The 26,317-nt window shown below is 43.8% G+C and overlaps 1 protein-coding gene across 1 annotated transcript in view; it reads left to right on the top strand.

The window, feature by feature from the left end:
* SLC16A2 (solute carrier family 16 member 2) overlaps positions 1-24,202 on the top strand; it is a 170,011-nt gene extending 145,809 nt beyond the window's left edge. Inside the window, exons 5-6 of the mRNA XM_040406043.1 lie at positions 19,905-20,133; positions 21,445-24,202. Of these exons, the coding sequence (XP_040261977.1) occupies positions 19,905-20,133; positions 21,445-21,662 (447 nt within the window). The 3' untranslated portion in view covers positions 21,663-24,202. The remainder of the gene's footprint in view (positions 1-19,904; positions 20,134-21,444) is intronic.
* Positions 24,203-26,317: the final 2,115 nt, after the last annotated feature.

The raw sequence follows: 26,317 nt of genomic DNA, 5'->3' as shown, positions 1-26,317 counted from the left end.
CCTTTTTCATGCAGAATTATTTTCTTGTGGACCATGGGGGGGGGGAGGGGGGGGGAATCAGGGCAAATCACGCACTTAACAAAACAGTCATTCAATGGGTTTTCCGAGATGTTAATACTGATCAGCTGTTCGAAGGTTGCAGCGATCGCAGTAGCGCCACGGCCTTCTCACTGCTTTCCCTAGGCCGAGTGAGGAAACCTTCATCTGTCACGTGGCCTAGGCGAAGCTCAGCACCCTTTGAGGTGAATAGGGCTGAGCTGCGATACCAAGCACGGCCTCTATACAATGTACGGTGCTGTACTTGGTAATCTACGAGAAGGGTGCAGCACTAACAGGAGCGCCGATGCCTTCTCAAACAGCTGATTGGCAGGGATCCCGGGTGTCGGACTCCCACTAATCAGATACTGATGACCTATTCTGAGGATAGGTCATGAGTATACAAATCTCAGAAAAGCCTTTTAATGATCCCATTAAGGACCCCAGGTGATGTCTCCTCTGGCTGGAGTCTTTTTCTCTTCCATTTATTTTTTTCTCAGTTCTGCCCAGGTCACTTTGATGACGTATCCTGATCACTTCTTTCTGCATAATTGAACGCACCTATTTAGTATTAATGCCTCCTTTTATTCCCCTATATAGTGATTACCCCCATTTAGGCCCTAGTAGATATAATCCCCCCCCCCCCCCCCAATTCAATAGTGCTCAATGTACATATAACATCCCCCCTGTGCCCTCTTCACATATAATACCTCCCAGTAGTGTCCTCTTCACATATAGTGCCCTCTTTACATATAGTGCCCCCCAGTAGTGCCCTCTTCACATATAATGCTTCCCAGTAGTGGCCTCTTCACATATAGTGCCCCCCAGTAGTGGCCTCTTCACATATAGTGCCCCCCAGTAGTGGCCTCTTCACATATAGTGCCCCCCAGTAGTGGCCTCTTCACATATAGTGCCCCCCAGTAGTGGCCTCTTCACATATAGTGCCCCCCAGTAGTGGCCTCTTCACATATAGTGCCCCCGAGTAGTGGCCTCTCTACATATTGTGCCCCCCAGTAAATAATGCACCAACCCCTTCTCCTTAGTGCCCCGAGTCATGGTCTCTTTTAAATATAGCATGTCCCCAGTAGTGCTTCTTTACTTAGTGTCCCCTAGTGTATAATGCGTCAACCCCTCCTTAGTGCCCCAGTATTGTTCACAACTCCAAAAAAAAGAACCAAATACTCCCCCCTCTCCCGCAGTCTGCGATGCAGACCTCTTCCAGCTTGCTGACCTGGCTCCCTGCATTACAGTACATGTGGTTGCAAACGTCATTGCGACCTCCTGCGCTGATGTCATCACGCCACCTGTGACTCTGGGTCACAGGTGGCGTGACCATCCTGCACATCCTGCACCTGCGCTGAGGTCATCGTGACCATCCTGCACTTAGCACTGCCTCATAGGTCTCAGGCCTAGCGGCCTTCAGCCTATGAGGCTAAACGGTGTGGCATAGTTGAAATAGTTCCTGTCCCTGCCGTTCTACGCCAACGCTCCCTGCAGACCAGTACCAGATGATCCACAGCCCGGTACTGGGCCGTGGCCCGGTGGTTGGGGACCGCTGACTTATAGGATAGCCACCTTCTAACTAGTGGCACTACTTTCTTCTTTTTTTTTTTTTCTTTTTTTTTTGGAAAAGAGAGCTAATTTGCATATGTATAATGTGTATGCACAGTCTACAGTGCCCAGGTCCATTGCAGGGCAATCCCTTTAAATGCTTCTAATATGACATTTTTGGAATTACCAAAATTTTTTTTTTTATTTTACATTCTGTGGTCTTCAAGATGGTTCTCTTGGCCTTGCAAAGGGACATGTTCCTGTTTATTTAGTCCCAGCAAAAATAGAAATATGGGCGGCACAACTAAAAAAACTCCCGCTCTGTTTCACCCGCAATCTGCGTCCACTGTCCTCCCACTTGTACACAGGAACAGCAGTGCCCAACCTCTATACCACAAAGAAAAAGGGGGTCAGCCAGCACATCCCAAAGCGCAGGGGCACGTTGCCACGGCTGAGAACAAGACTGTTAAACAAAACAAGCAATGCAACTGCTCACTGCAAATCAAATAAGGTACAAAATTGCATCATAATAGCAAATGCTGAACTAATAAGTTAGAGATACTTGGCAAATCGTTTTGTACAAAATTATTTGAGCCAGTCTGCCGAACGTCAAGGCAATCTCTAGTTAGACAGGTTCCTAACACTATATACCTGTTATGTGCCATAGCGGCTATCATAAAATTCAGAAAGTGTAGGTTCCACTTACATGCTGGATCCGCCTGAATTTCCATCATTTTCGGTGCCAAAATGGCATCCATTATATCCAGGGAAAGCAGTTACCAGCATGTACGCCGGGCCCACTCCACACCACCCCTGGCGCCACATGGTCACCAAGGACTGCAATGAGAGTCCACACACTATCTCTCTCCTGGTGCCAGATGGCTTCAGTGAGTGGGGGGGAGCAGGCCAAGCTAAATACTAACACTAATTAAAATCAACCTGTGGGACAGACGAGCTGGAAGGAGTGCACGACTGGGGAGGCAGCCACACCTCCAGTACAAACCGCAAAGAAAAAGGGGGTCAGCCAGCACATCCCAAAGCGCAGGGGCACGTTGCCACGGCTGAGAACAAGACTGTTAAACAAAACAAGCAATGCAACAGCTCACTGCAAATCAAATAAGGCGTGCATGCTGGTAACTGCTTTCCCTGGATATAATGGATGCCATTTTGGCACCGAAAATGACGGAAATTCAGGCGGATCCAGCATGTAAGTGGAACCTACACTTTCTGAATTTTATGATAGCCGCTATGGCACATAACAGGTATATTTAGTGTTAGGAACCCGTCTAACTAGAGATTGCCTTGACGTTCGGCAGACGGGCTCAAACAACCTCTATACCAGCCACATGTCAATCACGATATTGAAGAGATGAAATAGGCGGCACTCACCACTGTGGACTTCTTACTTCATACTTTATTGCAAATCACGAATGGCAATACATCCGGCTAGGGGCAGGACACCTTCATCTCGCACATAGCAGCGGCGACGGCTGTTTGGGGCAAAATGCACTTCCTCAGGCCAGTACTTAGTATTTCTCGGGTGAACTGTTGCTTGATGCATTCCAAATCACATGGCAGTTTATCATTTGACTAAGTATCTGCATGCATTCCTCAGACTTCAGCTTTTGGTTAGTTGACACCAAAATACGGCTAAATATATGTGTAAGGTACACGTCCTTATAATACTGACAAGCAAAAATATTGAACAGGACGCTAAAATGGAGCAAAATAATAATATTTTAATCGTGCTCATGAAGGAAAGGGGGTGAAACCTATATAAATCAGCAAGAACTGATCCGTCTATCCTGCATGGTCTAACCTAATGTTGAATCATAGACACTACCTAAAAGGTGTATAGGAGGTCTATTGGAATATTATGAGGGGATGGACGGACTAAAATATCTAAAATCCACCGCACTAACACTCGGATATGGTGTTCCGAACGGCAAAGTACTGCCTAATCAATAGTAATGTGCTGACGGAGTAAGATGCTGCGTGTAGCAATCCCTGGGTAACCTGGATCAAAGTCACAGATCAATCACAGGAGCTGACACACACTGCAACTAATTAAACTGACCAGTGACCATTGTATCACTGAACAGCGGTGGTTAGTGTGAGGAGCAGCTGTGCACAATGCCGGCTCACAAACTCTATCCACCGTGTGGGTGAGTAAACCACATAGACCGAAACTGATGCTGGCTGACAAAACACGCCACCCACCAGCAGGTCTGTACACACTGAGCTACGGCTCTACGCGTTTCTGTGCAGATTGTCACATGCACGTCATCAGGAGCCAAGTAGCCACTACACCCGAACTGCCTAAAGCCGATCATACAGGTTTGGAGTCGGCTTTTTATACAGCGTTTAGTCAAGCTCCACCGAATCCTAGTGTGGGAGACGGTGTGCTGAGATTGTTGCATATAGTCTCGGCTCTGTACTGGCCGCGAGCGGCCAGGAAGACGCCGCGATTTAAAGAGGAACACCACGCCCCCAAGAACACACCTCCTGCCGGCAGCCAGTCCACCAGATGAGACACTCATACTGGGCTGGTCCGCTGACGGCTATGGAGGAATCAGGAAGTGTTCAGGGGGTCAGCGCGCAGCGCTGTATCATAATTCAATAACAGGGAAAAATCGGCGGCTTACTATATGACAGGCAGCAGTACTCAAAAAGCAAAATCGGAACCCTGTGGGTAAGTAATCAGTATCAAGAGCCATATGGTAGTACAGTTACAAGCGATAACAACACTGGAATGTATGATGGATACCAATATATATTATAATGAATAGCCAGCATATGTGGATGAATAAGCATGTCATCCGATCACAATGACATGTTATCAAGCATAATATCAAGTACATATCATCCAGTAAGGGACACATATGAACATGTCATCAGATCACAATGACATGTTATCAAACAGAATGTCAAGCACATATCATACCAGTGAAGGACACATATGAAGAGAGAGAACACCGATGATTTAATTAAATGGACGGAACAACGGAACACCTATGATCCAGTCAAATAAACGGAACGTAGGAAATGGCATCATTTAAACCATTAGGCTTGATGGTCCCCAGCCTAAAGATCCATTGTGCCTCCTTTTGTAAGAGAATGCGATCAAGGTCACCTCCTCGCGGTGATCTCTTCACTGCGTCAATGCCCTGAAATTTAATGACGGAAGCATTACCACTGTGGCATTCAACCACATGGCGGGCGATAGGTGTGTCCTGACATTTGTTAATATCAGATACGTGTTCCCCTATACGCCGTCTAAGCTCCCGTATTGTTTTCCCGACATATTTCAGGCTGCATTTACATGTCATCAAATAGACCACACCAGTGGTTTTACAGTTCACAAACGGTCTGATGAAGAATGTTCTGTCAGAAACGTAACCGGAAAATGATTTATTCTTATTAATGTAGCCACAAAACTTGCAAGAGCCACAGGGAAACGTTCCCGAAACGGGATTATGTAACCAGGTATGTTGTCTAGGACTCTGGTACATACTGTGAACCAAAATGTCACGCAAGTTTTGGCTACGACGGAAAGTGATCGCTGGTTTGTCCGGGATAAGATGACCAATATCCGTGTCAGATCTCAGAATGTCCCAATATTCAGATAGCACATTGCGCACTTGATCATGGGCGCTATTAAACGTACCAATGATCCGCATACTCTCCATCCCTTGTAGATTTAGTTTGGGAGGTAGTAGCGAATCTCTGTTGAGACTCAAAGAATGTTGGTAAGCTTCTTTGAGTAATTGGGATGGATACCCTCGAGATAGAAATCTATCTTGAAGGTCCACGGCGGCTTTTCTGAAGTCCGACAGCTGGGAACAATTCCTACGGGCCCTTAAGTATTGTCCCTTAGGGATCCCTCGTTTGAGAGCTTTTGGGTGACCACTCTCCCACCTAAGTAGGCTATTAGTAGCAGTAGTTTTTCTGTACATGCTGGTGACAATATCACCAGAGGTGTTAAGTTTAATGGTCAAATCCAAAAATGAAATCTGGCTCTCATTTATTTCCGAGGTAAAAAATAGACCCAGCTCGTTGTTGTTCAGAGCCGTCACAAATTCATGGAACAAAGTAGTGCTGGCCCCCCAGAGGATCAGCACATCATCTATGTATCTGATCCACAGGGGGACAGCTCCAACAAAATGTTCCATGTCATCAGAAAAAACCAGCTCCCTTTCCCACCAGCCCAGGAAGAGATTCGCAAAAGTGGGGGCACACGGACTACCCATTGCGACTCCCCTGAGCTGGTGGAAAATCTTGCCGTCAAATAAGAACACATTACGCGTCAATATGAACTCAAGGAGTTCCATGATAAAGGCATTATGGCCTAACAGATGTTCACCCCTCTGTTGGAGAAATGAGAGGACCGCTCTACAGCCCAAATGATGGGGAATGGAGCTGTAGAGGGCCTCCACATCTAAGCTAGCCAATTTTGTGCCCTCATCACAGTGGATACCATTCAGCCTTGCCAACACGTCCATGGTATCTCTAACATAAGACGGTAGACTGATCACAAAAGGTCTCAGAATGGTGTCCACGTATGTGCTGATATTTGCAGTGAGACTACCAGTACCTGAGACAATTGGCCTACCTTTCAAAGGCTCAAGACCTTTGTGTACTTTCGGTAGGCTATACAGAGTGGCGAGAACAGGAAAGTCAGGAAGCATAAAAGCAAATTCCGCTTTATCAATCAATCTGTTCGCCAACGCTTTCGTCAAAATGTCTCGTAGTTCAAGTCTAAACCCTTCAGATGGATCTGATGGAAGCTTCCTATATGTGGATTGGTCACTGAGGATATTCAGACACATTTGTTGATATTTATCATGTCCCATCACTACAATATTCCCACCTTTATCAGATGGTTTAATGACCAAATCTGTATCCATCTGCAGATTTCTCAGGGCCTCCCTTTCGGGCCGGCTCAAATTATCAGCACTACCCTTTAGTGTGTCCAATTGACGGAACTTGTTAGTCACCACGGATACGAAAATGTCAATGGGTGTATTGTCATTAAGTGGGGGCATCTTTTTGGAAGGAGGTCGTAAATCCGTAAAGGGACCCTCACCAGGGTTATGTAAGGCTTCAGAGTATAGGTCTGTCAGAATTTGCACTTCAGGGAGATCTAAAGGATCTATCCCTAATTCCTCACATTTGCGTCGATCATGAGTGGCAAAAAATTTACGCCACTTCAACTTACGAGCAAAGAGGTGCAAATCCTTTACCCAGCCAAATAGATCAAACCTACGGATGGGTACAAATGACAGACCTTTACGCAAAACTTGTATTTCCAAACTGGTAAGGGGACGAGGTGAAAGGTTGATAACCTGTAATTCTTCCAGATTACTAGAAGAAGAGGCATACGGTAAAGCTAGGGTCTGATGTTTGCAGAATTTTTGTTCCGAAGTAGGTACTGGGACACTGGGGGAGTGTTGTCTAAAAAACCAACCCTTCCACCAGTGTTCCCACCTCTACCTTTATTCCGTCCCCTACCTCTACCTCTGCCTCTACCTACACCTTGCCTCTTGTAAGCTTGGGTGGAGTTTACTCTGTCTGAAGTCTCCTGTTCAGTGTCACACTCAGACGATGAAGCATCAGTATCCAGCTCCAAAGCATCTGAGTGCTTAACACTGTAGTCAAAAACTTTGCCCTCTCTGAAATCTTTAATATCTCTATTAAAGAGGGAGTGTTTCTTCTCTTTCAGTTGGGCGGTGTATTTTTCAATATATGACTGAAGGAGAGATTCTTTCTTGACGAAGTCAGAGTGGCTGTTAAACTTTTTAACTGCTTCTATGTTCTCCTTTAGCTCATTTTCTGCCAAAGCCAGAACCTTTTTCTCTTCCTCTAGCAGTAGTGTCATCAGTCTCAGAGAGGACTCCACCGATTCTTTTTCCCACTTTTTTATAAAGTCGGGAGATCTTAACCGAAAGGCTGGTATAATGGGATTACGCAGACCTCTGGGAACAATTTTGTTTTTAAGATAGACCTCTAAAGACTGGACTTCCCACCAGGACCTGACAAAATTTTTGTAAATGCGGGTCACTTGCTTAAAGGCTGAAGAAATACTGATTGCTTGAGAAGAGAAAGTGATCTCTTTCTCAGAAAAAACCTCATCAGGGTCACCCATCCATTGCTCTGTATTAATACTGCCTGACAAAAAACCTGCCATTCCCTAAGTAAAATATAACAATTACTGGATAAACAAAATACGGCTAAATATATGTGTAAGGTACACGTCCTTATAATACTGACAAGCAAAAATATTGAACAGGACGCTAAAATGGAGCAAAATAATAATATTTTAATCGTGCTCATGAAGGAAAGGGGGTGAAACCTATATAAATCAGCAAGAACTGATCCGTCTATCCTGCATGGTCTAACCTAATGTTGAATCATAGACACTACCTAAAAGGTGTATAGGAGGTCTATTGGAATATTATGAGGGGATGGACGGACTAAAATATCTAAAATCCACCGCACTAACACTCGGATATGGTGTTCCGAACGGCAAAGTACTGCCTAATCAATAGTAATGTGCTGACGGAGTAAGATGCTGCGTGTAGCAATCCCTGGGTAACCTGGATCAAAGTCACAGATCAATCACAGGAGCTGACACACACTGCAACTAATTAAACTGACCAGTGACCATTGTATCACTGGTTTAGACTTGAACTACGAGACATTTTGACGAAAGCGTTGGCGAACAGATTGATTGATAAAGCGGAATTTGCTTTTATGCTTCCTGACTTTCCTGTTCTCGCCACTCTGTATAGCCTACCGAAAGTACACAAAGGTCTTGAGCCTTTGAAAGGTAGGCCAATTGTCTCAGGTACTGGTAGTCTCACTGCAAATATCAGCACATACGTGGACACCATTCTGAGACCTTTTGTGATCAGTCTACCGTCTTATGTTAGAGATACCATGGACGTGTTGGCAAGGCTGAATGGTATCCACTGTGATGAGGGCACAAAATTGGCTAGCTTAGATGTGGAGGCCCTCTACAGCTCCATTCCCCATCATTTGGGCTGTAGAGCGGTCCTCTCATTTCTCCAACAGAGGGGTGAACATCTGTTAGGCCATAATGCCTTTATCATGGAACTCCTTGAGTTCATATTGACGCGTAATGTGTTCTTATTTGACGGCAAGATTTTCCACCAGCTCAGGGGAGTCGCAATGGGTAGTCCGTGTGCCCCCACTTTTGCGAATCTCTTCCTGGGCTGGTGGGAAAGGGAGCTGGTTTTTTCTGATGACATGGAACATTTTGTTGGAGCTGTCCCCCTGTGGATCAGATACATAGATGATGTGCTGATCCTCTGGGGGGCCAGCACTACTTTGTTCCATGAATTTGTGACGGCTCTGAACAACAACGAGCTGGGTCTATTTTTTACCTCGGAAATAAATGAGAGCCAGATTTCATTTTTGGATTTGACCATTAAACTTAACACCTCTGGTGATATTGTCACCAGCATGTACAGAAAAACTACTGCTACTAATAGCCTACTTAGGTGGGAGAGTGGTCACCCAAAAGCTCTCAAACGAGGGATCCCTAAGGGACAATACTTAAGGGCCCGTAGGAATTGTTCCCAGCTGTCGGACTTCAGAAAAGCCGCCGTGGACCTTCAAGATAGATTTCTATCTCGAGGGTATCCATCCCAATTACTCAAAGAAGCTTACCAACATTCTTTGAGTCTCAACAGAGATTCGCTACTACCTCCCAAACTAAATCTACAAGGGATGGAGAGTATGCGGATCATTGGTACGTTTGATAGCGCCCATGATCAAGTGCGCAATGTGCTATCTGAATATTGGGACATTCTGAGATCTGACACGGATATTGGTCATCTTATCCCGGACAAACCAGCGATCACTTTCCGTCGTAGCCAAAACTTGCGTGACATTTTGGTTCACAGTATGTACCAGAGTCCTAGACAACATACCTGGTTACATAATCCCGTTTCGGGAACGTTTCCCTGTGGCTCTTGCAAGTTTTGTGGCTACATTAATAAGAATAAATCATTTTCCGGTTACGTTTCTGACAGAACATTCTTCATCAGACCGTTTGTGAACTGTAAAACCACTGGTGTGGTCTATTTGATGACATGTAAATGCAGCCTGAAATATGTCGGGAAAACAATACGGGAGCTTAGACGGCGTATAGGGGAACACGTATCTGATATTAACAAATGTCAGGACACACCTATCGCCCGCCATGTGGTTGAATGCCACAGTGGTAATGCTTCCGTCATTAAATTTCAGGGCATTGACGCAGTGAAGAGATCACCGCGAGGAGGTGACCTTGATCGCATTCTCTTACAAAAGGAGGCACAATGGATCTTTAGGCTGGGGACCATCAAGCCTAATGGTTTAAATGATGCCATTTCCTACGTTCCGTTTATTTGACTGGATCATAGGTGTTCCGTTGTTCCGTCCATTTAATTAAATCATCGGTGTTCTCTCTCTTCATATGTGTCCTTCACTGGTATGATATGTGCTTGACATTCTGTTTGATAACATGTCATTGTGATCTGATGACATGTTCATATGTGTCCTTTACTGGATGATATGTACTTGATATTATGCTTGATAACATGTCATTGTGATCGGATGACATGCTTATTCATCCACATATGCTGGCTATTCATTATAATATATATTGGTATCCATCATACATTCCAGTGTTGTTATCGCTTGTAACTGTACTACCATATGGCTCTTGATACTGATTACTTACCCACAGGGTTCCGATTTTGCTTTTTGAGTACTGCTGCCTGTCATATAGTAAGCCGCCGATTTTTCCCTGTTATTGAATTATGATACAGCGCTGCGCGCTGACCCCCTGAACACTTCCTGATTCCTCCATAGCCGTCAGCGGACCAGCCCAGTATGAGTGTCTCATCTGGTGGACTGGCTGCCGGCAGGAGGTGTGTTCTTGGGGGCGTGGTGTTCCTCTTTAAATCGCGGCGTCTTCCTGGCCGCTCGCGGCCAGTACAGAGCCGAGACTATATGCAACAATCTCAGCACACCGTCTCCCACACTAGGATTCGGTGGAGCTTGACTAAACGCTGTATAAAAAGCCGACTCCAAACCTGTATGATCGGCTTTAGGCAGTTCGGGTGTAGTGGCTACTTGGCTCCTGATGACGTGCATGTGACAATCTGCACAGAAACGCGTAGAGCCGTAGCTCAGTGTGTACAGACCTGCTGGTGGGTGGCGTGTTTTGTCAGCCAGCATCAGTTTCGGTCTATGTGGTTTACTCACCCACACGGTGGATAGAGTTTGTGAGCCGGCATTGTGCACAGCTGCTCCTCACACTAACCACCGCTGTTCAGTGATACAATGGTCACTGGTCAGTTTAATTAGTTGCAGTGTGTGTCAGCTCCTGTGATTGATCTGTGACTTTGATCCAGGTTACCCAGGGATTGCTACACGCAGCATCTTACTCCGTCAGCACATTACTATTGATTAGGCAGTACTTTGCCGTTCGGAACACCATATCCGAGTGTTAGTGCGGTGGATTTTAGATATTTTAGTCCGTCCATCCCCTCATAATATTCCAATAGACCTCCTATACACCTTTTAGGTAGTGTCTATGATTCAACATTAGGTTAGACCATGCAGGATAGACGGATCAGTTCTTGCTGATTTATATAGGTTTCACCCCCTTTCCTTCATGAGCACGATTAAAATATTATTATTTTGCTCCATTTTAGCGTCCTGTTCAATATTTTTGCTTGTCAGTATTATAAGGACGTGTACCTTACACATATATTTAGCCGTATTTTGTTTATCCAGTAATTGTTATATTTTACTTAGGGAATGGCAGGTTTTTTGTCAGGCAGTATTAATACAGAGCAATGGATGGGTGACCCTGATGAGGTTTTTTCTGAGAAAGAGATCACTTTCTCTTCTCAAGCAATCAGTATTTCTTCAGCCTTTAAGCAAGTGACCCGCATTTACAAAAATTTTGTCAGGTCCTGGTGGGAAGTCCAGTCTTTAGAGGTCTATCTTAAAAACAAAATTGTTCCCAGAGGTCTGCGTAATCCCATTATACCAGCCTTTCGGTTAAGATCTCCCGACTTTATAAAAAAGTGGGAAAAAGAATCGGTGGAGTCCTCTCTGAGACTGATGACACTACTGCTAGAGGAAGAGAAAAAGGTTCTGGCTTTGGCAGAAAATGAGCTAAAGGAGAACATAGAAGCAGTTAAAAAGTTTAACAGCCACTCTGACTTCGTCAAGAAAGAATCTCTCCTTCAGTCATATATTGAAAAATACACCGCCCAACTGAAAGAGAAGAAACACTCCCTCTTTAATAGAGATATTAAAGATTTCAGAGAGGGCAAAGTTTTTGACTACAGTGTTAAGCACTCAGATGCTTTGGAGCTGGATACTGATGCTTCATCGTCTGAGTGTGACACTGAACAGGAGACTTCAGACAGAGTAAACTCCACCCAAGCTTACAAGAGGCAAGGTGTAGGTAGAGGCAGAGGTAGAGGTAGGGGACGGAATAAAGGTAGAGGTGGGAACACTGGTGGAAGGGTTGGTTTTTTAGACAACACTCCCCCAGTGTCCCAGTACCTACTTCGGAACAAAAATTCTGCAAACATCAGACCCTAGCTTTACCGTATGCCTCTTCTTCTAGTAATCTGGAAGAATTACAGGTTATCAACCTTTCACCTCGTCCCCTTACCAGTTTGGAAATACAAGTTTTGCGTAAAGGTCTGTCATTTGTACCCATCCGTAGGTTTGATCTATTTGGCTGGGTAAAGGATTTGCACCTCTTTGCTCGTAAGTTGAAGTGGCGTAAATTTTTTGCCACTCATGATCGACGCAAATGTGAGGAATTAGGGATAGATCCTTTAGATCTCCCTGAAGTGCAAATTCTGACAGACCTATACTCTGAAGCCTTACATAACCCTGGTGAGGGTCCCTTTACGGATTTACGACCTCCTTCCAAAAAGATGCCCCCACTTAATGACAATACACCCATTGACATTTTCGTATCCGTGGTGACTAACAAGTTCCGTCAATTGGACACACTAAAGGGTAGTGCTGATAATTTGAGCCGGCCCGAAAGGGAGGCCCTGAGAAATCTGCAGATGGATACAGATTTGGTCATTAAACCATCTGATAAAGGTGGGAATATTGTAGTGATGGGACATGATAAATATCAACAAATGTGTCTGAATATCCTCAGTGACCAATCCACATATAGGAAGCTTCCATCAGATCCATCTGAAGGGTTTAGACTTGAACTACGAGACATTTTGACGAAAGCGTTGGCGAACAGATTGATTGATAAAGCGGAATTTGCTTTTATGCTTCCTGACTTTCCTGTTCTCGCCACTCTGTATAGCCTACCGAAAGTACACAAAGGTCTTGAGCCTTTGAAAGGTAGGCCAATTGTCTCAGGTACTGGTAGTCTCACTGCAAATATCAGCACATACGTGGACACCATTCTGAGACCTTTTGTGATCAGTCTACCGTCTTATGTTAGAGATACCATGGACGTGTTGGCAAGGCTGAATGGTATCCACTGTGATGAGGGCACAAAATTGGCTAGCTTAGATGTGGAGGCCCTCTACAGCTCCATTCCCCATCATTTGGGCTGTAGAGCGGTCCTCTCATTTCTCCAACAGAGGGGTGAACATCTGTTAGGCCATAATGCCTTTATCATGGAACTCCTTGAGTTCATATTGACGCGTAATGTGTTCTTATTTGACGGCAAGATTTTCCACCAGCTCAGGGGAGTCGCAATGGGTAGTCCGTGTGCCCCCACTTTTGCGAATCTCTTCCTGGGCTGGTGGGAAAGGGAGCTGGTTTTTTCTGATGACATGGAACATTTTGTTGGAGCTGTCCCCCTGTGGATCAGATACATAGATGATGTGCTGATCCTCTGGGGGGCCAGCACTACTTTGTTCCATGAATTTGTGACGGCTCTGAACAACAACGAGCTGGGTCTATTTTTTACCTCGGAAATAAATGAGAGCCAGATTTCATTTTTGGATTTGACCATTAAACTTAACACCTCTGGTGATATTGTCACCAGCATGTACAGAAAAACTACTGCTACTAATAGCCTACTTAGGTGGGAGAGTGGTCACCCAAAAGCTCTCAAACGAGGGATCCCTAAGGGACAATACTTAAGGGCCCGTAGGAATTGTTCCCAGCTGTCGGACTTCAGAAAAGCCGCCGTGGACCTTCAAGATAGATTTCTATCTCGAGGGTATCCATCCCAATTACTCAAAGAAGCTTACCAACATTCTTTGAGTCTCAACAGAGATTCGCTACTACCTCCCAAACTAAATCTACAAGGGATGGAGAGTATGCGGATCATTGGTACGTTTGATAGCGCCCATGATCAAGTGCGCAATGTGCTATCTGAATATTGGGACATTCTGAGATCTGACACGGATATTGGTCATCTTATCCCGGACAAACCAGCGATCACTTTCCGTCGTAGCCAAAACTTGCGTGACATTTTGGTTCACAGTATGTACCAGAGTCCTAGACAACATACCTGGTTACATAATCCCGTTTCGGGAACGTTTCCCTGTGGCTCTTGCAAGTTTTGTGGCTACATTAATAAGAATAAATCATTTTCCGGTTACGTTTCTGACAGAACATTCTTCATCAGACCGTTTGTGAACTGTAAAACCACTGGTGTGGTCTATTTGATGACATGTAAATGCAGCCTGAAATATGTCGGGAAAACAATACGGGAGCTTAGACGGCGTATAGGGGAACACGTATCTGATATTAACAAATGTCAGGACACACCTATCGCCCGCCATGTGGTTGAATGCCACAGTGGTAATGCTTCCGTCATTAAATTTCAGGGCATTGACGCAGTGAAGAGATCACCGCGAGGAGGTGACCTTGATCGCATTCTCTTACAAAAGGAGGCACAATGGATCTTTAGGCTGGGGACCATCAAGCCTAATGGTTTAAATGATGCCATTTCCTACGTTCCGTTTATTTGACTGGATCATAGGTGTTCCGTTGTTCCGTCCATTTAATTAAATCATCGGTGTTCTCTCTCTTCATATGTGTCCTTCACTGGTATGATATGTGCTTGACATTCTGTTTGATAACATGTCATTGTGATCTGATGACATGTTCATATGTGTCCTTTACTGGATGATATGTACTTGATATTATGCTTGATAACATGTCATTGTGATCGGATGACATGCTTATTCATCCACATATGCTGGCTATTCATTATAATATATATTGGTATCCATCATACATTCCAGTGTTGTTATCGCTTGTAACTGTACTACCATATGGCTCTTGATACTGATTACTTACCCACAGGGTTCCGATTTTGCTTTTTGAGTACTGCTGCCTGTCATATAGTAAGCCGCCGATTTTTCCCTGTTATTGAATTATGATACAGCGCTGCGCGCTGACCCCCTGAACACTTCCTGATTCCTCCATAGCCGTCAGCGGACCAGCCCAGTATGAGTGTCTCATCTGGTGGACTGGCTGCCGGCAGGAGGTGTGTTCTTGGGGGCGTGGTGTTCCTCTTTAAATCGCGGCGTCTTCCTGGCCGCTCGCGGCCAGTACAGAGCCGAGACTATATGCAACAATCTCAGCACACCGTCTCCCACACTAGGATTCGGTGGAGCTTGACTAAACGCTGTATAAAAAGCCGACTCCAAACCTGTATGATCGGCTTTAGGCAGTTCGGGTGTAGTGGCTACTTGGCTCCTGATGACGTGCATGTGACAATCTGCACAGAAACGCGTAGAGCCGTAGCTCAGTGTGTACAGACCTGCTGGTGGGTGGCGTGTTTTGTCAGCCAGCATCAGTTTCGGTCTATGTGGTTTACTCACCCACACGGTGGATAGAGTTTGTGAGCCGGCATTGTGCACAGCTGCTCCTCACACTAACCACCGCTGTTCAGTGATACAATGGTCACTGGTCAGTTTAATTAGTTGCAGTGTGTGTCAGCTCCTGTGATTGATCTGTGACTTTGATCCAGGTTACCCAGGGATTGCTACACGCAGCATCTTACTCCGTCAGCACATTACTATTGATTAGGCAGTACTTTGCCGTTCGGAACACCATATCCGAGTGTTAGTGCGGTGGATTTTAGATATTTTAGTCCGTCCATCCCCTCATAATATTCCAATAGACCTCCTATACACCTTTTAGGTAGTGTCTATGATTCAACATTAGGTTAGACCATGCAGGATAGACGGATCAGTTCTTGCTGATTTATATAGGTTTCACCCCCTTTCCTTCATGAGCACGATTAAAATATTATTATTTTGCTCCATTTTAGCGTCCTGTTCAATATTTTTGCTTGTTAGTTGACACCAAACCCTTATTCCTTTGGGCCCACACTGAATTGTAATCGGTTTTCGGTTTTATAGCCCAGTTGTTTGTTTTGGATCCATACACTCAAAGGGAGTCTGTTAATAGAGACCTCCCTGTTTGTTCGTCTGATTTAAAATGCTGTTTTTCTTTTGTTGATCCAAGGCTCTGTTCCCGAGTTATGATGCTTTTTCATAATATGGAAATAACATCGTTTTTAAGGCTGAAAAAAGACATTTGTCCATCCAGTTCGGTCTGTTATCCTGCAAGTTGATCCAGAGGAAGGCAAAAAATCCTGTGAGGTAGAAGCCAATTTTCCTCCTCCTAATAGCTGCCTGGATCAACGACCCCTCTCTAGTAGCTATAGCCTGTAATATTATTACATTCCAGCAATACATCCAGACCCCTCTTGAACTCTTTTAGTGAACTTACCATCACCACCTCCTCAGGCAGAGGGTTCCATAGTCTCACTGCTCTTACCGTAAAGAATCCTCTTCTATGTGTAAGGGATAAATAGATGATGGGATAGATCTCTGTACTGACCCTTGATATATTTATACATGGTTATTAGATCGCTCCTCAGTCGACTTTTATTTTTTATTTTTTTAAGTGAATAACCCTAACTTTGATAATCTTTCTGGGTACTGTAGTCCCCCCATTCCAGTTATTAGTTTAGTTGCCCTCCTCTGGACCCTCTCCAGCTCTGCTATGTCTGCCTTGTTCACAGGAGCTCAGAACTGTACACAGTACTCCATGTGTGGTCTGACTACTGATTTGTAAAGTGGCAGGATTATGTTCTCATCACGGGCATCTATGCCCCTTCTGATGCAACCCATTATCTTATTGGCCTTGGCAGCAGCTGCCTGACACTTGTTTCTACTGCTTAGTTTGCTGTTCACTAAAATTCCTAGATCCTTTTCCATGTCAGTGTTACCGAGTCTTTTACCATTTAGTATGTACGGGTGACTTGCATTATTCCTTCCCATGTGCATAACCTTACATTTATCAGTTTATTAAATGAGGCAGTTAGTGCAATGAGGGCGTCACCATTGGTTCCGCAAAAACGGAATGGATCCTTTTTTTTGCGGACCCATTTACTTGAATGGAGCCACGGAACGTGATTTGCGGGCAATAATAGGACATGTTCTATCTTTCAACACAACAGAAAAACGGAAATACGGAAACGGAATGCATACGGAGTACATTCCGTTTTTTTTGCAGAACCATTGAAATGAATGGTTCCCGTATACAGAGCGCAAAAAACTATATAGTATTATAGTCTGCAAAAAACTGTAAACATCTGTGTGCATTTCATATTTCCTCAATCCCATCGATGGAGAGACTATTCTCATCTGCAAGTATGGACAGAGCTGAGATTTGCAGATCGGGCACGTGGATTGCCAGGAAAAAGTGGATATGTTAATGATCCCATAGAATTTAATGTGTTAGTGTGCTATCCATGAAATATATGGCCATGTGCATGAGGCCTTTTTCTCTATGGAAACTATAAAACTAAGGGATTTTGTAAGACATTTAGATCAGTAAAATGCCTTTACTTTTGTGTTGGCTTCATCTTTTGAACCAAGTGAATATCCATGAAAAACTACTTCTTGTTGACCCAACAGCCGAAACATTTTCTTCCTCTTGAGAACAGGACACCTTGGGGCCTTCTGTCACAAAAGTGTTCCTTTGGCCTCATGCACACGGCCGTTGTTTCACCGTGTGCTGTCCGCATCCGTTTCTCCGTTCCGTGGCCCCTCAAAAAACAAATAACATGTCCTATTCTTGTCCGCGCTGCGGACAAGAATAGGCAGTTATATGTAAAGGCTGTCCGTGCCGTTGCTGGACCGCAAAACACACCACGGTCGTGTGCATGCGGCCTTAGAGGCCTGAATTTATTTCCAGTAATGAGGCAAGAGAGGTTACTGCGGAACAGAGCTCTATGCAGCAATTCCTAGCTGACAGTCATCCAGTAAACATCCTATAATTGCATTTCTTAAGCAGTATAGTGCACTGCGATAAGGTGGCCTTTAGAATATGGCTGATAGTGTCAGCAGTCTTCATGCTCATGACTGACAGTGCTGAAAAATCAAACTCTTAGTTAAAGGAGTTGTCCCACAAATAAAGGGGTTTGCCAGGATTTTTTTAACTGATCGGTGGGGGGTCTGACACTCAGGACCCCCACTGATCAACTGTTTGAGAAAGCATTGGTGCTCACTGTAGCACTGCAGCCTTCTCTCTGCTCACCAAGCACAGCGCCGTACATTGTATAGCGGCTGTAATTGGTATCAGCTCAGCCCCATTCACTTCAATGGGTCTAAGCTGTGGCAATACCATGTGACCAACGAACATGACATCACATGGCTTAGGCTAAGCTGCGAAAAGGCTGTGGCGCTACTCCGAGCACAGGTGTCTTCTCAAAAAGCTGATTGGCGGGGGTCACTGAGGATAAGTCTTCAGTTACATAATCCCCCCAAAAACTTTAAATATTACATTTCTTCTTTAGGTCTATCTTAAAAAGAGGTATCTCCTAAGGAAAGACAACCATCTCGCTAGCGCCAACTTGTAGAAGTGGCTCCCTACGTGGACAGCACGGTGGTGCCTTGTAGCGCTGGGGTCCTGGGTTTGAATCCGACCAAGGACAACATCTGCATGAGTTTGTATGTTCTCCTCGTGTTTGCGTGGGTTTCCTCCAGGTTCTCCGGTTTCCTCCCACACTCCAAAGACATACTGATAGGGACCTTAGATTGTGAGCCCCATTGGGGACATCAAGTGATGATGATGTCTGTAAAAATAAATAAATATGAGACACTGGACACGACCAAGGAATATAGACAAGATAAATATCCATCTGGTGTTTGATCTCCCCTGCGCTGCCAGAAGATGCACCTACCGTGATTTATGTTGAGGCCTAATCATAAATTTGGCACATCATCAGCGGTCCTTGTGCCTAAAGTGCCCCGCCACCTCCTCACTGCGCCCCCTTCTTGAAAGTGCTGAGAGCAGTGTTGAAACGCCACTTGCACCAAAATTTAGGTGCAGTGGCTTTTAAAAAATCGCTGACTTTAAGTTTCTGACTTTTTTTTTAGGCCAGAAAGCTGGTGTGTGGTGGGGGGAGACAAATTCACACATCCGCTGCTTATAACAGATCGTCAAAAAATGTGGAAGTCCGATAGCCCATTATTACAGCCGTTCTACTGTGAAATCCATCCTTTTTTTTAAACTCCCATTAAAAACGGATGGTGAATGGATGACAAACAGCCGCTAAAACCGGTTAGACAGCCGGGAAATGGATAACAATTTGTGACACGCAGTTGCAAAATGTCACAATGGTAATATAGCCTCAAATTGGAGGCAATAAGTCATTATATGCGGTAGGTAGCAGGAGGATTGCCATGTACTAGGTAAATATGGTTTGCATTTTGTGGTAAAATGGGGAAAAAAGACGAGCAAGTTAATGGAATGAATAACGAAGCCCATATCGGAATCCCGCACGTCCCTTCCATATGTGTAAATCTATTGCCTGTATCGTTAATGCAGTTTTGTCTGTCGGGGAACTGCTGCGTATCAGTGGTTTGTTCTTGACACATTTCGTCCCCTCAGGAATTCTGCAGTTGTTTTCCTGTGGGATGAATGAGGGAAACATCTGCACTACAGTAAAGACCCATTAGGATTAGTGTTTAATCTCACACTTTTTCACTGCTCATAATTCCAGCAGCGAACACCCTGTCCTGCCAATGCGTTCTCAAGGCTTTATTGTGCTTGGCCACCAATGCTTGTTAGCTGCATACCTTATTTTATGTAGCATGGCCTATCCAACCACCCATCTGTGTATACTGCCATCTTATTTCCTGTAAATGAACAGCTCTAGCCCATTCGCTGATGATCCTTAATGGCTATCTACAGTATCTTTATGATGCCCCTGTTTTTACCTTTACGCATTTGTTCTTATTGTGTTTATTCGTTGTATTTTGCAGGTGGTCTCCTTTGTTTTGCTGGGCATTTTGAGTATGATGCTGCCACAATGCCAAGTATTTGTAAGCGTCATTGTTGTATGCCTGTGCCTTGGCTTGTCCGATGGTTTTCTTATTAGTATGATGAGCCCTATTGCTTTTGAGTTGGTGGGTCCAATGCAAGCATCACAAGCTATTGGTTATACCATGGGGCTGATGTCCATTCCAATGACAGCTGGACCTCCTATAGCAGGTATGAACCAAATATTGTTTAACACCTACTAGGGGCTTGTTGGATTATGTATGTGTGGGATAACGCAGCAAAGCAGGCATACACTAAGGGTATATACAGACTTCCATGCAGATAATCCACTGTAGTTCAGTACCCACAAAATAAATGAGATTTACCAATTCTCAATTGAATAGAATAAAGTTCTATGGCACTCTCACCGACCTGCACCACACTTGGACTATAATCTAATGCAAACCATTTACTGACAGAAATACAAGACAGAAATTATATATACAGTATGCAATATCTTATCAATGATATGGACATTTTTTGGTGTCTATTATTATATTGTTTACTTATTTGTTCATTGCTCCACGAGGGCCTCTGGATTGCTATATGGTATTAGAAGTTTTTTACAGTAGTAACATTTTATTATATGGAATATCCCATAGATATATATATAATTTTTTATTTATTTAAATAAATGGTTTGCATGTCTGATGTATTGTGGTTTCCCTATAGAATCAATGAGGTTGTTAAAATACACAGAAAAGAGAGGGGTGATGGGTTGCTGTATTTGCTCATACACATCATCAGTTCGTATGGGATCTGCGTAACTACTAGAACCTAAAAAGCCACTGTTAGACTGTCCATAGACTTTCTGATTAACACATCTCAGGGTATCTCATGATGGTTGAATATATTGAGTTGACCGGGGGGGGGTTATGTTTTGCTTTATTTATGTATGTATGCTAAAACTCAAAAATCTGATTTTAAAAAATTATACAGAAAATCCCCACAAAAACCTGTGATATATTGCCAATTATTATTATATATATATATTTTTTTTAAATCAAGTTTTTATGCAGATTACAGGTATCCTAAATCTGACATACGCTTTAGAAAACCTGCAGATTTCAATGTGACTAACCTAGGCCAGTGGCGGCGAACCTATGGCACGGGTGCCAGAGGTGGCAGTCGGAGCCCTCTCTGTAGGCACCCGCACCCTGGAATAAGTCTGTGGTGTACCAATATGTCTTAGACTTTTCCTGCCATTCATCAGCGCAGGGCGCACTATGAATGGCACAAGCAGCGCACTGAATACAGTCAGGCTATTATAGCTAAATGATAAAGTTCATGGAAGATACACTGTATTGGATTGTAGTATTCAGGTTAAATTGCCAGGTTGGCGCTCTGCGATAAATATGTGGGTTTTGGGTTACAGTTTGGGCAGTCAGTTTGTAATAGGTTCATCATCCCTGACCTAGGCTTATGTATATGGAGACCTTACACCAACACAGCAAATTAATCAAATCTCCTCTCCTGTTGTAGGACTGCTCCGGGATCATTTTGGCAATTATGACCTGGCATTTTATCTGGCTGGAATCCCCCCTCTGATTGGAGCTCTGGTTCTTCTGTCTGTTCCCCTGCTCCATGAGAGAAACCTGAAGAAGACCGCACAGCTTGAGGCAGGAAAAGAGAAGACACAAGATGGCATGGTGAATGGAGAACTTCTTCCTGGATGCCCTGTGACTGATGCTCGTGTTTAGATTGCTTCTAATGATTCAGCACCCACAGGGCACAAGACCTGTTACATGGCACCTCTGGGTAGAAACATATTTTAGTCGGTTTCAAGACAAGTTAGGGTGCTGATATTACAGCATTGCTCCGAGTTGCATTTCAGCCTGGAAGAGTCTCAGAATCGAGCATGGTATTGTTAGGGAGCCATATAGTTGATCTGATGTTATACAAGGCTCACTAGAGATGCGATCTTATGTTTGTACACTTACATGACGGAGGGATCTTGGCAATGCCGATTTATTGGCTACAGGATTAATCGAGGTGACCCTTTTATGAAGGTATATGTTTTATGTCATTCCTCAACTACTTTAAACGTTCCTAAGTGTGAAAGAGACCTGATCATGCTGTGTGTTCTGTCCTCACAGACTTCAGTTTGGTTGAATGCTTACTTGTCTTATGTTTTCTATTGTTAATCACTGACGAGACACACGTGAGTTGACAGATGACTAAGTCACAACTTTTACCACTTTCAAGTGTAATGTTAAAATTTGCAATGTGCGATTTTGTTAATTGGCCTCATCCCCTCTTGTAATCTAGAGAAGAAACAGATTTTCGTTGTGACATCAGGGCTGGCAACATACACAACACATGTTTTAAATGAAGCAAATAGGTAAAACCCAAGAAAGATAGAATTCTCAGTCATAATACCTTGGAGAACATTTACTAATGTTTCTTTCCTGACTGATCTCACACATTTCCTTAGTGTTTTCTTATATGCATTATGCGACTTCTTCTCTTCAACATGCCATTTAAGCTTATCCACACCGCTAACCTTTCTGTTAAAACGTTAAAAAGGTAAGCCATCCATACGGATTCCAGAAGAAGACCAGGCATAGCTTAGGCTTGTCCAATCTTCCTTTACTAAGGCCTGCATCATCCTACAAAATAAAGTGAAGCTGTCGGTGGGGAATGGGGAGCAACTAGCTTCATGGGTGTAGGGTGCAGTAGAAGGAACCATGGGTTCATAAAGAACCTGTGCTTGAGCCTAAAAGCAGTATAACATGCATGAAAAGAACATTGGTAAGTCTACCTGTGGTTGAATGAATTGTATAGATTACAATACTGATTTTAAGTCGGGGCTGTGGTATTGGCCAGGGCTTTACGAAGCCAAAAACTGTAGGCTTACAAGATTAAGGAGTGTAACTATGCTGTCTAGTGAAGTGCCCATTAACAGCTAACACATGATTATATTTTATGGCCTATTATCTTAGCCATGAATAACAATATTACATGCACCATTATAGGAGTTTGTAGTGGCATCTGTCCATGTTCAATAATTGTTATACAAATGTATTAATCATACATGGTATATCAATCAAAGACATTGTGGACCTATGTGTCCAAGAATAATCTCACAGCACAATAATTATTTTTTAAATTCAGGGTAATGAAGTCATAGACCAGTGACTATTCAGATCAGCCACTGTAAGGAGTGAAATGGAAGTGATCAGGAAGACATGTTCTAAACAGAACATGTGGACAGATGGATGCTATGATCACGATCAGTGACATACGTCCAAGCCTAGGTCTCCTTCGTTCCTACCTTGTGAAGGTTGGCAGAAAAGAACATTTCTAAACGGACTAAAAATAACCATTTACTTGCTTGTGTAGCCCTGAGATTTCCAGGATTCTAATGCTGACTATCCTCTGGATAGGCCATCAATATCTGACCTGCACCGCCACGATCAACTGTTTCAGAGTAGCTCCGGTGCTGAAGGTACGCAGAGCGGTGGATGGAGCTGGTAACTGCAGTGCTGCTCCCATTCTTTTCTGTGGGGGTAGTGCTGCAGTCACAATGGATGAACTAGCTGATCAGATATTAAGGATAGGCCATCCGTATTAAAATACTGGATAACCACTTTAAGTTCTGCTTCCTTCTCTAGAATACCAGTCTAGCGGTGTCCATTTTAATTAGACCCGAATCACTATGTGGAAACTGAATGTCATCATTGTTATGCTCATTCACTTATCTGTGCACAGTCGATAGCTTTGTGTTGTGACATTCTGGTTGGTTATGTGATGAGAAACGCTTTGTCTACTTCTATTTTTTGCACAAAATCCAACGATATTGTACTACTAAGGTATGTGAGAGAAAGTGTGTATGTGTGTGTCTCCTGTAGGTTTATACCTCTTGTACAATGTATAACTGTGTCTGCTATAGTCTGACCTTTTCAGCAGCGGTCTGTCTGAGACTCTGGTCTGTTAATTAGTCCAACATATATATTTTTTAATAAGGTGTAAGGTTATGTCCTAAATAGCTCGTCAGATAGTGACATTATTTAGTAGCACTGTATACAGTGCCAATATAATCCACAATTAGGAAGATTAAACTATATGTGTACATTGGGGCAGATTTTATAATGTAATTGCACCTAGAACCTGTTGGAAAATGCTTCAAACCTTCCGGAGCATAATGTTGCATCACATTTTAGACCCATTTATGCCAAAGAGAATAACTGACTGCACCTTGCTTGCCTGGTTTGGATCTCTAGCTCAGCGAAGGGGCAGCTAAAGATGTGGCAACATGCGCCAAAATGTTGGTGCAAAGTAAAAGAAAAAAGTGTGTAGCCACGCACTAAATTTATCATCTAGACTATGCTACTCTGAAAAATGTATATAATAAATCTTTCTTTTATCAGTATGCTTGCTCCGAGCTGATGAAGGCTGGACGGGTCGCAACGCGTCCTTATACTATTATCCGTGAATCTATGGCATAAAAGCAAGCATACTGATAAAAGAAAAAAAACGTCCGCTGAGATTTATTATATAACGCTCTGGAAGTTCTCCTCCTCGTGCAGACTAAATTAAAAAGTCGAGTGCCGACTGCTTTTCATCTTGGCACATCTATAGAGTACATCCACATGAGACAGATACACTTCTGATATGCATGAAACATATCCACAGCGCTTTACAGTACCAGAGAAGCGGGTGAGATTTTCAGAAATCCCATCCACAGGCTTCGAAAAATATGTCCAGTAAAATTGAGTGCAGTGCAGACTTTACAGGGTTAATGAGTTTTGCTAAAACTTTTGATATCATGTCTTATCAAAAGTTTTGATTGGTGGGGGTCTGAACGCTGAGACCCTCATGATCAGTAGAATGAGGTGAGAGAAGAGCGAGCATATCGTACTCTCTCTTCTACCCGCAGAGGATGGAATTGAGTCTGGCCCATAGACTTCTATTGAGCCCGTTACCTGCAGCGAGGACAGAAAGCGTGCTAGGCGAGCACTTTTCTCCTTCTCGGCACTAGGAACCCCCACGATCAAAACTTTTCATATGTCTCTACGACATATCAAAAGTTTTCTGAAAACTCGGTGACCCTTTAAATCAGCAGCATGTCAATTTGTTCAGCAGATTTTCAACATGGATTTCACCCTTTCAAATGCACAGGGGGAAATCTGTAGCAAATCAGCAGCAGAAATTCCAAACGCACTTAAATCGAAAAAATCTGCCTTGTGTGGTCGTACCCTCAGAATACCTGTCTAAACCTAAACTAGTTACCCTAGATGCGCCGCGATCCCATACAGCGGCCACTTCCCGGATGGTGTGCCGTACATTGGGCATGTGATCCTAGCCTGTGGTTACAACCTGCAGCATGTCTGAATCTCTCGCTAGCACCGTGGTGAGAGATTCTGCCTCGCACATTGCACTGCGGGTTCTAATCCTAGACTAGGATCACATGCCCAATGTACGGCACCTGATCCCAGAAGTGGCTGCCGCACGGGATTGTGGCGCATCTCAGATAACCCCTTTAAGCTGTTTACCAGTGTGTATGTGCTGGTATTACAATGGAACCAGCCATAGTCTCCTGATTAATGGATTGTTTGCAGGTTGAATACTGTTGAACAAGTCATCAATCTTCTCGGAAAACTGGAAGCTTCAGCGGCTTCTTCTGGCTTACAGGACATAAACCAAACTGCTCAAGTGATAGTTATTGGAAACCAGTGAAGGGCAGATTTTGTACCTAAATTCATTGCTGCCAGATAAGACTTGAGTCCTGTTCACACAGATTTGGTTAATGGTTAAATGTATGTTAGCCAAAGCAAGGAGCAGATCCTAAACCGTAATAGTACAACAGAAAAAAACGTGTGGTTATCTTTTATGGATCCTATCACTGTTTTCAAAGAAAATGCATGTGAAACTGCACTTTGTAAACCTGGGCTTAAAGAGTAAGGTTATGTCCACACATGATGGAAATGCTGAGGATTTGCCGTCGTGGATTTTCATCTGGCAGATGTGCAGGGTTGCACAGTACCAGCAAAGTGGATAAGATTTTAAGAAATATCATCCACACACTGGGTACAAAAGCGGCAGCGTAAATTGACCTGCAGTCATATCGGTGTATCCTGCGGTTCAGATTTCTCCCTTTGCAATGTAGAGGATTAAATCCACTGCCATTTCTGCGGCAAAAACTGCATCTAATAATACGTGTTGTTTTTGTCGTAGAAATGCAGCAAAAACTGCAGCAGACTTTCCCCCTGAATTTTCCGGCACCTGTGAACGTACCCTTGGGTTACATGCCGCTGCATTTTAATGTTTGTATTGTAAGCACAATCAGCGGGTCTCCTTGAGGTTCTACTGAACTAAACTTGGATTGAGGTTCTGTAGAACCAGAGGGTACAGC

This window comes from Bufo bufo, chromosome 8, assembly GCF_905171765.1.
Source record: "Bufo bufo chromosome 8, aBufBuf1.1, whole genome shotgun sequence".
Classification (NCBI taxonomy): Eukaryota; Metazoa; Chordata; class Amphibia; order Anura; family Bufonidae; genus Bufo; species Bufo bufo.
Note: the sequence above shows the minus strand (reverse complement) of the source record. Positions and strands in the feature narration are given on the sequence as shown.